This window comes from Prinia subflava, chromosome 7 (assembly GCF_021018805.1).
Source record: "Prinia subflava isolate CZ2003 ecotype Zambia chromosome 7, Cam_Psub_1.2, whole genome shotgun sequence".
Classification (NCBI taxonomy): Eukaryota; Metazoa; Chordata; class Aves; order Passeriformes; family Cisticolidae; genus Prinia; species Prinia subflava.
In genome coordinates, this window is record NC_086253.1 from 17,386,529 (window position 1) to 17,400,318 (window position 13,790).

At 41.7% G+C, this 13,790-nt stretch overlaps 1 protein-coding gene across 2 annotated transcripts in view; it reads right to left on the bottom strand.

Moving 5' to 3' along the window:
- Nucleotides 1–13,790, bottom strand: part of PPARGC1A (PPARG coactivator 1 alpha) — a 368,694-nt gene that overhangs the window by 58,887 nt on the left and 296,017 nt on the right. The window contains exons 1-2 of one of the 2 annotated variants that reach the window (XM_063401711.1): nt 12,001–12,549; nt 6,753–6,932 (exon numbers count right to left, since the gene is read on the bottom strand). In XM_063401711.1, the coding sequence (XP_063257781.1) occupies nt 6,753–6,932; nt 12,001–12,048 (228 nt within the window). In that variant the 5' untranslated portion in view covers nt 12,049–12,549. Of the gene's footprint in view, nt 1–6,752; nt 6,933–12,000; nt 12,550–13,790 lie in introns of those variants that run through there. The other variant, XM_063401710.1, reaches the window with a different exon arrangement.

The following is a 13,790-nucleotide window of genomic DNA, read 5'->3' on the forward strand; positions in this document are numbered from 1 at the left end:
GGATTTCAGATGACCTCTGTGAAAGGAGGCTATTACATTTTTGTTTGTATGGCAGCTGACACCAGTTCGTATTTAGCTACATAGCCAGTGGGAACACAGTGTAACACAGTGTCCTCAAGGGCTGGTTTTAACACAGGCCAAGACATCCCTCTAATGACCTAATTAGCTTACTACTCTTCTGGGGAGTGCTAGTCTTCCCTCTTAGAAAAAGGAGAGGTGCTCTACAGAGCAGCAGCACAGTGAGCATCTCGAGCCATGGCTGCTCCAGGTGAAATGTCTCCTTAATGGGACCATGAAGTGGATCAGGCGCATTTTCTTGATCGCGTGCCTGGGGAACGGTTTTGGTGGCTGCATACATCAAACAATACACTCTCAAAGCAATTGTTTTTTTGCTCATTTGGGACTTCTTTCCTGCCTGAAGGTTTCAACCAACATGCCAGGTGGTTCTTGCATTAAAGCATTGTAGTTTGTCCAAGCAGGAAAGAAAAAAGGAGCAGCAGCACACCTTGGTAACACTAGATACAGAGCATTTGCATAAACTCTTTCCAATTACATAGCAGCTGGTTCGAGTAAAATAAATTCCACTTACTGCTTGAGCCTTTTTAAATGTCAGCATAGCTAATCATAGATTATCGTTTACATACATCATCCCACATTGACAGGATGTTATTGTGCTGGTCTCCTATTTAGCAGAGGTAGAGTCCTGAGTCAGGCCACAGACATTGATAAAGGTAATGAATTCAAACACACCAGACATGTGACATTGCTCCATTAGGAATATAAAAAGTCCAGCACTTTTGTAAAGTGTCTGCTATTTTCTTTCCCTGGAAATGAGGGTCTTCTCCTAGCTTCACAAGTAGGCTTTATGATACCTTGTTACCTTTTATCATTCTTATAAAGTCTCCTACTCCAAATCTGCATCTTTTGCCTTTTATGTTTATTGTTGTATTAAACCTATGACGTTGTCTGTTTCACTGCTAAATCTATCCCATAACCACATACAGTACATTCATTTCTCTAGGACCTCAGCAGCTCTTATCTGTTTGCTTTTATGATCTCTTATGAACTGTTAGGAATAACAACTTGCAGGAATGTTTGTAAAGTCATCACAGACTGAAGTCAGCCTTTCCCTTTTTTACAATCCAGTGATACTCTCTGCAATGAAATCCAATTTGCCGTAGAAGCAGTTCATTACAGGATGCATTTTAGAGGGACACAAGTTCCCAAATACCCAAATACATGTGCTTATCATGTAAAACACTAATCTGCATGAATCTGAATTTCAAAAGAGCCTACTTATTAGAGCAGGAAGGTACATGTTGGTACCACTCGGTCCTATGTTGCTTACAGATTCACCAGTGTGCTCTGTGCTACTGCCCAGAGCTATTTTGTTCATGCCCTCCGGGGCCTCAGACAGGCTGCTATGTGGTGCACACAATCACAGCGCTTTCAAGCACTTTGATAAGCTTTATTCTGCCATTATGCCATCTAGAACATTAAACACAATGTTTAAGTTCTATGTTAAATCATGATCAGCTCCTATTAACTGTTCCAAGCTCCTCATTTTTATCAACAGTTACTTTATTAAATCCTTAATAATATAGATGGAATAGTTAGTTAATTTGTGTGTTGAGCCATGGATGTTAATTTGTAAACATAATAACATACTGCAATCATTTGCATAATAGCATTTTAATCTTTTTAGTAAAAGCTGTAATTCCCTACAAAGTACGCTGCAGTAGAAACTAAGTGACTATTGGTAATAATAAAAAAGGCCTTAAAATTCTGATCCTATTATAGTGTTGGAACATACCCAAACTGCTACCATAATCTCTGAAATGTTACTGTTCTCTGATTTAGGTGTCTGTGTCAAGAATAAAAATGAAGTATAACTGGTAGCAGTAGACTATTTCCTAAATGTAATTTAGTATTCACTAAGCACCAGCACTTTGCAAATAGCTCTGAGGCTTTCCTTCAAAGTTCAGAGCTCTAGTTATGCATATTGTGTGAGGTACACCATGCAGCTCACCTCTGTTGTGCTGAATAGATGGCTATGATAAATCATGCTGATTTGGCACTGAAGGGCATCAGCCATCAAGGATTTGACTACTATGTCTTTTTTCTTCCCTGAGATTGTATCTCCTTGAACTGCCTGCCCTGGGCTACTAGTTTTAGAGAAAATTAAAAAGTGGAAAAAATGCTAGGGAAGGCCACTACAGAAAGTCTATATAGGCTCAGCTCTCTGGAACCCATTAACACCAGTCACAAGACTGGCAAAGAAAACATTGGTGGTTGTTTAAAAGTCGGGCCAAGTCATTTTACGCAAGATCTGGTAATTCATTAATCAATCTGGCTGCAAACCTTGAATGAATAACCTGCAGTGGTGAAAGAGACTGGCAGCACCACAGAACATGAGGGATTTTATAATCTGAACCAATGCAAATTACCCTGGTGATGTTTAAGGCTTCCCTCAACACTCATCATCTCCCTGATACAAGCCCTTCCAAATAAATAAGAAATCGTTTATCTTCATGCATTCCCCCACTGCCAGGGGAAAGACAGTCTGCATTTCATTGTGTATTTCTTTCTCTCCTCACATTCTCATTGCTTGTAATACAGCCCTTTTTGTCAGTCTACAATAAAACATAGCTATCTTTTTAGGCTTTCCGAATACATGGCACATAGAATGGCCTTGAGAAATAACCTGGGATACACCTATAAAAAACAATTAAAAACAAAGTCATCAAATATTGTGAGCATTGCTTTGGAACACAGAATTATGAAAATAAATTAAATCTGCAGAAGGGCAAGCAATGTGGGTTTCCTGAAGTATTTTTAAAGGTTAAAAGAAGTGTTTTGCCAAGTACAAGATTTATGATTTCACACAGGTTCATTGTAGTTTAACAGGTTATTGCCTATCTACAGGCTGAATTTTCTGTTACCATCGGCTGAGTTATTTGCAAAAAATGCCAACAAAGAGAAACACTCACTGTAGATAACTTCCCTCTCGATAATGCTGGGCATGGATCATAAATAATTTTAAATATGACTAATCTTACATGATATGGTACAGTATATTTCAAGAAGCCTCAAGGGACGACAGTTTTCATGAACAAAAAGCCTTCTCACTCGTGGCACATCAAGTGGTATGTTTGTTCACAATTTCACACAGCATTGGCTTTGAGAATGAAAATTTAACCATTTTGATTTTCTGAAAGTAGCCAAATTAAATTGTTTGCAAATATAATTTTTAAAGTCTAGTTCTTCACAAAAACAAATCATAAAAGTGAATGGTGTAGTGAACCATCTAAGTAACTGGTCTTGGGTGACTTGTTAACTATTTACTTGCATGAACTTGTGTCAATAGACAGTGCCCCAAGGGGCAAGAATTCCTTCATTTTATCTTTTCAAACAGCAGGCAAAGAAAATTAGGTTAAAACCAGAAGTGATCAGAATAGAAAGAAGTCACCTAATTCATAATGTACATAAGTACAAACATCAGTAAGAAGAGCCTCTGTGCTGGGGCAGTACAGACTTGACTCAGGACTCGACTCGGTTACGCTGGCATGTGAGCAGAATGATGCAGTGATGAATTAGGTGTGTCTGCAAAATACTGGTGTGTTTTAATCCTACAGTGAACACCAGTATCTCATCACACCTAAGCGGATGAGAGCAGGGATTTATACTTAACACTTACATACTATCTACACTAATTGGACCTTTATCTCACTTGGCTCCTGGTTGCTACCATAACTATTAATCATTTTTAGTCTGTGAGGCTCCCAGTGCCACTGGGAGTGCCTAAGGTTGTGGGTGCTCAGCTCAAGTGAGCTTTCAGGAACATGATTTACAGAAAGACTGAAAATTCACTCTATGAAATACAAACCTTTCTTTTAAAAAAGGTGCACTTTCTTAAAAAAAAGAGATACTCGGGAACTTTGTAAAGAGCTTTTGAACACTGTCCCTCGTGTAGACAATCCCACATGTACTGCATTAATACCTCAAAGGAGAGTGTGCTTCATTCAAGGCTAGATTTGGCAATTAACACTGTACAGCCTGACCAAGTAATGCTGCTTGTGTACTTCCCATCATTTGCTTGTCGTTCTGGTTCCTTCTTTTCCTCCCCAAATAGGCTGTATTTCTATTTTTGTATGACAATGCCTCATCGGGAAGCTTAAGTTAGATAAAACATTCTTCTCCCAAAATAACAAGAGAGGAAAAAAAAGTTTAAAAAAGGTATAGAAAGACATTGTTTTCTTTTTTTAAAAAGCCATTGAGAATCAACACAGAAAAGTCTAGTGATTACCAAATGAGAAACTGCACAAAACTTCCATTCTCTCAGCTAAAACAAATAGCTCCTCACAGAGTATGTGAGATAGTCTCTGGAGGAAGAAGACATCTTCTTCTGATCTTGAGCACCCCCAGTCGTCACATTACTGAGCGGCAGAGGCAAGAAATAGTGCAAAGTACCCAGCTGCACAGTGCAGAATGGGGACAGGGTTAATGTATGGGAGCAGAAAATAACGGCTTCATTCCCATCTTCCTAGGCCAAGCAACCAAGAAATGTAAATGCAACACTCTAAAAAGCTGAAAATAGTCTAATTTTGCACTGCAGTATTGTAAAATACCATTAGGGCACAATTTGTCCCTACAGGTAAGTATGGGCCAAGCTGTGATGAGACAGCAATGCAGCCTGCAGCTGAAGTCAATGAGTGTGAGGAAAGAAAACAACAGAATTTGTGTGTTAGGAAAGAAGCAGCATATTTCATTTCCAAACTATTATTTCTGACCTATTACTTGCTAGATTCATTCCCCCAGCTGCATTGCCCCCGTTTCTCCACACATATCCTCCAGTTTCCTCACACTGGGCAGCTCATCCTCAGACAGACCCAAACAAGCCCATGAGATGTAGCCCCTGTCACCATCTCCCAACGAGGGTAACTAGCAGCCTATGTGGTTGTCCTGCTGTTTGCAACATGCTTGGATTTTCAGAACAGGACTATACAAGGTGTATAGGGGAATGGTCACTACCTATCTGAGACAACTTTGTACTCAGCAGCTGTGGCCATCAGAGTAGACAGGCAGTAACACACGGGACAAGCAATAAGGTGGTCAAGTTCCACTGGTTTGACTGGAATAATTTGTATGCTTAGATTTAGGTAAATACATAATTGTATTACTTATTTGGAACTTACACTTTGAAAGTCTGCATCTTCAACTGATTTTTCCTAAAGGAAAATGCCTCTGCATTTGGCTTTTGATGAATGGGGAAAAAATATGTGTCCTCAGTTATAAAAAAAGCAAAACAAATCACCACCTCAGTCGCTGCAAATGTGGACCCTGCCCCCCTGCTGCCAGCAACTTCTCCTACCCTGCCTGAGGCAGTACAACTGCAATTCAAGAACCAGACGGGATTTGGAAACTTTGTAAAACAAAGTGTGGAACATTATACAACTCAAAAAAAAAAAAAAAAAAAAAAAAAAAAAAAAAAAAAAAGAAAGAGGGCCTAAGCACAAGGCTTTACAGGGCTATTTTGATTCAAATAAAATTAATTCCAAGTTACTTGGATGTAAATGACAGAAATTAAACAGAGAAGACCAGTTTCTGCTATCAGTTACACCGGTTTAAATCCAGAGCAATTCACCTGCACCAGGGAGATCACTGTTGATTTAGAGCTGTATACAAAGGAAGGAGAATTTTATTCAGGACATCATATCCTAGGTAAGCATTTTACGATACCATTTCAGTTAATTTTTTCCAGCCTTTAAAATTCTACCATGATAATCTGGGGCTTTCTGGAACCAGCGGGCTAGCTGTACTTCCTGGAACTGTGGTACTTGGTGTGTGAGAAACAGCACCATAGCTTAGTTTTGTACAATGTCTTCCTGCCAGCTAATCAATTTATTGTCCAATTTCCCAGTCAGTGAACGATCTATGGCCTCACCTATCAACAAGGAGGGAAGGAGGTTAGAGTTTAGGAGGGGCACAGCTGCCGAAACCACACGGTGGAGAATTATGAAGGCTTTACACAACAAAAGAAAGACCGAGACAAACAGACAGTAACCCTCCTCTTTTACACCCTGAACCTCTCATACCCCCTAATCCTCAATGCACAATAGGAAAGAAAACAATTAAATCTCTCCTATCACCCTTTGACTTTTACTTTTAGATTGCTCTCCACCAGGAGATCTATGAAACAAGAATGCTAAGCTGGTCCCTGACAGCCCTCACTGCCTTCTCTGCCTCCTTCTTCTCCCCTATACAATTGGAGACCTCTCAATTTGTGTACAACTTTCACAGTAAGGCTTGGAGTGGTAAAAATCTTTACTAGAAATGTGCCAGCAACTCATCAGCTAGCTGCTGCGCGTGCTCTGCTCTTGCCGAGGAATTCAAGTGGAAGACAACAAACAAGTTTCAACTTCTGTTTTGCTTTGTAGCTGACAACAGTGCAACGCCTCATCGTGACGCCACAGGGCAGTGTGCTCTAGGCACTCTTCAGCTCTGTCCTCTCAAAAATCAGAAGTTCCACTTAAATACTTTTAAGGTTCCACCCCGCAAACCCCTCAGATCGCAGGTCTGGCTTAGATCCTGAGGATTAAAGAAACCAGTCAGACCCCATAATACACCAGCAGTTTTCTTGTCTCTTAATGGTGGAAAAATAGTAAACTGTTGTCCGCCAGACTAATCAAAAAAACTCACAATAAAAAGCAAGCAAGGACTTTGCAACATGCACTTGCATCATCTTGCCTTACCTCGAATATATTGGCGGGCTCATTGCTGTACTGATTGGAGATGATCTCTGACTGGTCGCTGTACCACTTGAGTCCCCCCAGAAAGCTGTCCGCATCCAGGTCGTTCACATCTAGTTCAGAGAGGTCAAGTTCTGGGAGATCTGGGCAAAGAGGCTGGTCTTCACCAACCAGAGCAGCACACTGCAGGATACAGCAACACAGAAATAGTTTCATTAATTACCAGGAATCTATTAACTAATATCATGTGATAAGAATTAAGCCTCAATTAAGCTATGGCACAGGGTCACTAGGATTAACTTTGTTTTCTGAAAAAAAGAAACACATAGTATTTAGTTATTGTTAGCTCTATATAGGTACATAAAGGGGCAGGGAAACCAGCAGAGCATAAGCTGTGTTCTCTACCACATCTCTGTCCAGAGATAACAACCTTCCTTTTCTCTATACCATTTGACAATGATCATATTCAAAGCTTTAAATCTAACAGCAGAGGCCAAAGCATGGCCTTATTCTCCTTTCGGAGTGAACCAGTGCAGGTAGAAGTTACAGATGAATACCTCTGGGCAAGGTCTGTCATGCATTTCCTGATACATTCAGGTTAAAGAGGCACAGCCTGTTACAGCCTTCTGCCCTGGAGGCTAGCTCAAGCTGGAGACAGTCACACTTTCACTTCTACAGAACCTTACTGCAATCCTTACAGCCACTCATGATGGTGGCTACCATATGGGCATAAAAAAGTATGAGTTAGCGACGCTGCTGTGCTCTTTTCCTGATGCACAAACCACAGCCACCCAGTTCTGCATAAGGGTCCTGGCAACCAAACTGTGGCTTGAAATACCCCTAATATTCTCCTCTCAGTGATGGGCATAGTTCATGCAGCCTTTCACCTGCTTGGTATGAACACATCTATTATCCTAGCTGGTTTTCTAAATACCCCCAGAGAGAAGCTGTACTCAGACAACCAAATGGGTTTTCCTCTTCTGGCAGCCTCTGATTCAGTAATCCTAAAAGAGGGCCTGTGAAACATTTCAGCTGAGGCAGTAAACAAAGTCTAGTCTGCAGGAATCCTCTTCAGCAGTACAAAATGTTTCTGTCTGCACAACTTAGGAAGCGAGAGAGGATAAATAAAAACAAACCAGGAGTAAGTGTCCTTTTATATGCCAGTATGAGGCTAGATAGGGTATTGACTGACCTACTAAGGAAGAAAAAATTATTATCATACATCCACTTCAACACAGCAATTTGAATGTTAGAGTATGCACCAAAACCGTTCCCTAATTATAGAAAACACGTAGTAACAGTTTGGCAAATAGCTGAGTCCCATATGTCAATGCTGCTCAATTAAGCAATTCCTACTGCACTGTACCTTGTATCCTTTGTAACTCATCTCCGAACACCTACGTCGATACGGGCACACAGCACAGCACATGTGGAGCTGCAGAGGCACCAGGCGCTGAGCGGTTAAAAGCCATCTAAAGTCACCTGAGTCTAAGGGCATCTACTGTGAGTATTTCTAGCACTGTGTTAAGGATGGCCAACAGCAGGACCTCCTCAACTCCTGTCAGTTGACCGGGTGGTTTGAAGGATTTCCCACCCCTATCTGGACTGAAGTCAATGGGGAAAGCACCACTTTCTGAAGGCAGATGTCTGTAGGGCACTAACAGTGTCCGTGGATGTGAACTGCTCAATACTGGTCACGTCGCTCTCGCAAGGACCACCTTTTACAACAATGCAAGCCAGAGCTGCTGAAGGTGCACCTCATTGAGGTTTTTGTCCCTGGAATCTCGGTGCGTCTGCAGTGCACGGGCTGGATGCAGCAGCGCAGCCGTGAGCAAAGATTTTGTCTGTTGGCACAAAGACTCGGTGCAGCTGGTGTGAGCTATAATTTACCAGACAACTTCTACGTCTACCAGGACACTACAAGATAATCATAGAGTAGGCCAAGGGGCAAGGAAGCTGAGAGGCTGCAAAACGAGGCTCTGAAATAGCAGTTGTTTTTCTTCCTATTATTTCAGGGGCCATAGAACTATAAGAAATCAAAATGCCACTTAAGTAATCTTAACATTTTTTTTAATCTGATTTTTTTTACCATTATTTTGAATGTAAGGCAAAAAAAAAAAAAAGAAAAAAATTATTAGATAGTTTCCTCTTCTTTAGTGCGAGACACAACCTTCTGGCAGCAATCTTATAATACAGAGATGACCTTTTTTGATGCTTGGCTGAAATCTCTGATCTCATTAAAGGATAATCTAGTTTTTGACTGAAAAGGTAGATTCTCAGCATCACTCTCAGGTTTGTGTTCTGGAGGTCAGTAGCTTATAACTGATGCCATGGACTTCTAAAGTATCCTGCTGATCTGTTACTGCTTTCATTTATAAAAATAGCTTCACCCTGTGAACCACCTACTTAAACATGTTTACTTTTGGTAATCTGCATTTTTAAGTTCCTACAGTGGGCTCTTGAAGCAACATAAACAATGGTATTAAAAAAAAATCCTGCTTATCGCAGCTTTCATTTACCTATAGTGACTGCAATGTCACCTAAAAATGTAACTGCTGAAATGAAGTATATATACCTTGCCAATGTTGACATGATAATAAAATCAATGTTTCTGAATATGACATTATGCTTCTGAGCACACAGAGCACATTAATCTGAGGCACATTAGCAGCAAGTGTTCCTGTTATTAATTTATATTTGGCCTTTGCATGATGCCAGATTTAACACTCCAAGTCCTAAAACTGTCCTCATCTGACACGCTGATATTTGCTGTTGCATATACATCTGTAACAGGTGCACCTGCATTGCTAGCACACATTTTACTCTCTTCCCACTGTTACTTGATATGATAGTTATTCCATAACTATAGCCCTAATTTTACAGTAATATTTAGGAGGATAAAGCAGTCACTAAACACAAAAGGCTAATTACTGTGCGTTATTTCACTCCAACAGACCTTTTTTCTCTTAGTTCAGGCACAAACAGTAAATTAGCTTAACTGCACTGATGGTAATGAATCATTATAATTAAGTATAATTCTCCATTAACCTTTTGGCTGTTTTTGTGCCTTTGAAGGTAAATTAAAAAAAAAAAAAAAAAAAAGAAAGGAAAAAAAAAAAGAAAGACTGGACTTGTGCCATATTAATTATATTAATGAAAATATAATCTTTGTTTTATTTTTAACAAGTTTTTCAAAGTGCCAAGGGGATGAACTCAGGAAAGAAAGAGAGGCTTGACAAAATGTGTGTCGTGTGGATTCTCTCTATCAATCTTCACAACCTTACTGTACATCACCTTCATTAAGCTGTGAAGCACTGGGGACGCTGATCAGCTACAGTGATGCAGGCCTTTATTCAACAACACGCCGTCCTGTCATTATGTGAGCAAGAATATAATACATTTTACATTGACAGCAAATATTAATGATTCAAAAAGTGAAAGCTGCCTCCAGTACTTGCTGCCTGCGTTATTTCAGCTCAGTAGAGGTGATCCCCTGAGCCAACGCAGCACGCAGACACTAGTGTTGCTACAGGAAGTGCAATGCAGGAGCACATTGGCAAAATCCTACCCACATTTAATCCATCCACCACACAATTAATATTAAGATGAAACTCTTTTTTTGCTTCTTTTTTTTTCTTCACTGCACTATGAAAAAGTCATTGACATAAATTATCTATTCTGTTACTAGCTTGAAATTACTGCAGGAACTCTAGTGATTAAAATAAATCTTCAGTATTTCCATATAAGCTGGTTCCTCAATCAGTTCCTAGCAGCATTAAGAATAATACATGATGGAAAAATGAAGCTATGGCAGCTGAGACCCATGCTACAAGCCAGACAACAACCCACAGGATACTCCAGCTACTCAGAAACAATTAGGACTTTGGAGCCAGAAAGTCATCCACTTACTGCCTTGACTCGTAATAGCTACAGGACATATGAATTATCCATATCTATTCCACTTTACCAAGAAATCAAAACAAGATAAGACCAATTACAATATGCAAACAGAAATCTGCGGATACAATAGCAAGCTGCAAATATTTAAAACATGACAAAATTACTTGAGAATCCAAGCACATGCTCTGCCAGATAGGAAAAATTTACTAGAGAACATGAACACAGTTCACTTTAGATAGGTCGCTCTCTACAGCATGAACATCTTATTTAAAAAGCATTGCCTGTAACCTGTTTTTCCCTCCCCCACTGCCCAAGGGGAGCATTTTAAGCACTTATTCCAAGCCCGAAGCCAGAGGATTAGTTCCTTTGAGCAGGTCTGTATTTGGGATTCCTCTCCATGGGGTCCAAAGAAAGTTTGCCTCGCTTCGCAAGTTGCCTGAACTTTCAGGTAATGCTCCATTTTGCTGAATGCAAACATGCAGAAATCCTCAAACCTCACATTATACTCCAAAGATTACCACGAGGCTGTTTGCCTTTTCTTATTTTTTCCTTTATGAATTGTAGCCAGCATTAGCTGTGGATTTGATGTATTGCCGTCTATTTTTACACAAGCAGCGGCGGCAGCAGCAGCAGCAGCAGTTCACACAGTCCTGCATAAACTCTATTCTCATGGTTCATCCTGTTGTCTGTGCTGTGCAGTGGGATTTAACCATTTCTTGGACTACTCAGATTGACTGCAAACCCTGCTCTACGGGGCATTAGCTACAGCGTCAGGATTCCAATACCACAAGTAGCAGGAAACGTCTCCTTCCAGAAATCTCTTTTAAAAGCACCTAAAGCCAAACAACAGGGTATTCATTCCTGTGTGCGTGTTTGTATTCTGCAGCTGATAAACAAGGAAAAAAACCTTCGACAGAGCACAGTGAAACGAGGAATTAAAATATGAAGCCATGAGTTAATTATAACTTTTTTTAAAAGAATTATTAGTCTTATTCTAAATAAACATGGCATTTTTCCAACCAGGCCACTAAACGCCACTGGAAACGCCACTTCAGACACCGATTCATATCAGTATCTTAGAGCATAAATATTGCATATGACGGGAAAGCAAGCCAGAGGCACATGAAAATAGTTTCCAACTGCAGGAGATACTATACTGATGACAGGAGCTCAGCTTTGATTTGCTCAAGGCATCGCAGAGTAACCTTAAAATAGCAAACTTACTGGAGTTAAGATAAGATAGGGACTTGTTTGCAAAGTACGCTGCCTCGGCCGTCCTGCCGGTGCCCCGCCGAGCCCACGGCCCCGCGGCCGCCGGCGCCCCCGGCCGCGCACGCCGCGCCCCGCTCACCTCGAGATCGCTCCATACAGAGTCCTGGTTGCACATGTCCCACGCCATCCAGCTGCGGAGCGACGGCAGGAAAGCGGGCAAACTACAGTCCAGAGGCAGGCAGGCGGGCAGCAGACACTCATGCAGGCAACGAGACCCTCTCTGAGAGTGAACCGAAGGCACCTGTCTTACTACTGTTCCCCGTCACATGACAAAGCTATTAAAAAGTAGGCTGGGCTGTCACTCATGCAGCCTGCCGGAGCCGCGCTCCGGCCCGTGACGTCACCAGGGGCAGACCCAGCCCGAAGTGAAGGAAATCTCGGCGAGCCCGCTCGGAGCGCGGCCGCGGCGCCACGCCGCGATCCACGGCACGCTCCCACGCCACACCCCCGAGCACGGCTCGTAGCCCTCCACACCTTTTCTAATTCCTTGGCTTGCTTTCTTTGTCTTCCCCCGCACGCCGGCACACAATAGGCAGAGCTGTGCTTGTAATAAGGAAAAAGTGAAGTGACTCCCAGCCGAGCCACAGCCTGCGTGCTCTGGGGAGCCCGAGCACATTTTCCCGTGCCTGCACCCGTTCCCCGCCGCTGTTCGCTCTGGAGAGGCTGTCCCGGAGTTCGGCAAAAGTTACACCTCCTCCCAACATTTTTTTGCGCTCGGGAATTTTGCACCTCCCCAGGTATTTTGCTTAGGTTACGGTTTCTCACAGACAATTGCAACTCAAGTTAGTTTTTCCACGGTAAATATATGGGCGATCCCGCCCCCCACACCCCCCGCCTCGGCATTTCTGTGACACGGAGTCAGCGTCTATAAAAAACGTCCCCGCAGTTATCTCACCTGCTCCGAGGGGGAAGCCTGATCCTGTGCCCAGAGGGATTACAGGACTTCGAGCTCTCTTCAATCACTCCTCTGTCTCTGTGCATTCCCCAAGAAACCAGGGCTCTTACAAGGAGCTGCCTCCGTCCTGCCCACGACCGCCGTGACCCCCGCCCGCCTCTGTAAGCTGCCTCAGGGCGCATTGCTGTACCCTCCTGACCTGAACCCGGTGTTTGTTCATTGAAAACGAATTAATTAAAACATCTCTTGTCGTGTGAAAATCCAGACACGCTGTTAACACCTGTCTCCCCGTCAAAGCTCTTCCCAGACAATAGGGGCTGCTGCAGGTGCAACTGGTTTATGATGTCCCTTACACTGCGTACACAACAAATTCCATGCACCAAGCTGAACTGCAAATTGTTGCCCCGAACAGGGAAAGAAAACCCAAAAATAAAGGTCTTGTTTAACTATCCCCACCTGCCTGCTTATTGTCTTAAGCTGCAGTTCTTTTCATTTTCTGGGTGCAAAAATTCTCGTGAAATGTAAATGCTGGCTCCCTTGTGCTGGGCTAACAGTCAAAGTTACAAAACTATAGCTTATCATCCTCCATGTCATGAAATATTCATTTTCATTGTTATTTGCAAACTTGAGTATTCTAAAGACTAAATGAATTCAATTATTATACAAGGCTATGGCAATTTTGCTGAGAGGAAAAAAAAAATAATAAATACAATTCTTGAAATAGCCTTTTTCCCACAGACACTGGAACCTTCAGAAATAGTAGGAGGTCTCAGATATATTCTCAGCTTATTTGTGTTTCCTTGTAATTCATTATTGCCAGTCCTGATAAAATGTACATTTTTCTGAGCTTGTGCTTAAGTTGCAAATCACATCACGCTGTCATATTTTCACCAAGCACTGATGACAAAAATGGCATTGTTTTTACTTAACTAAAAAAAACCCAGAGCAAAATACTGAATAACTACAGAAAGCCT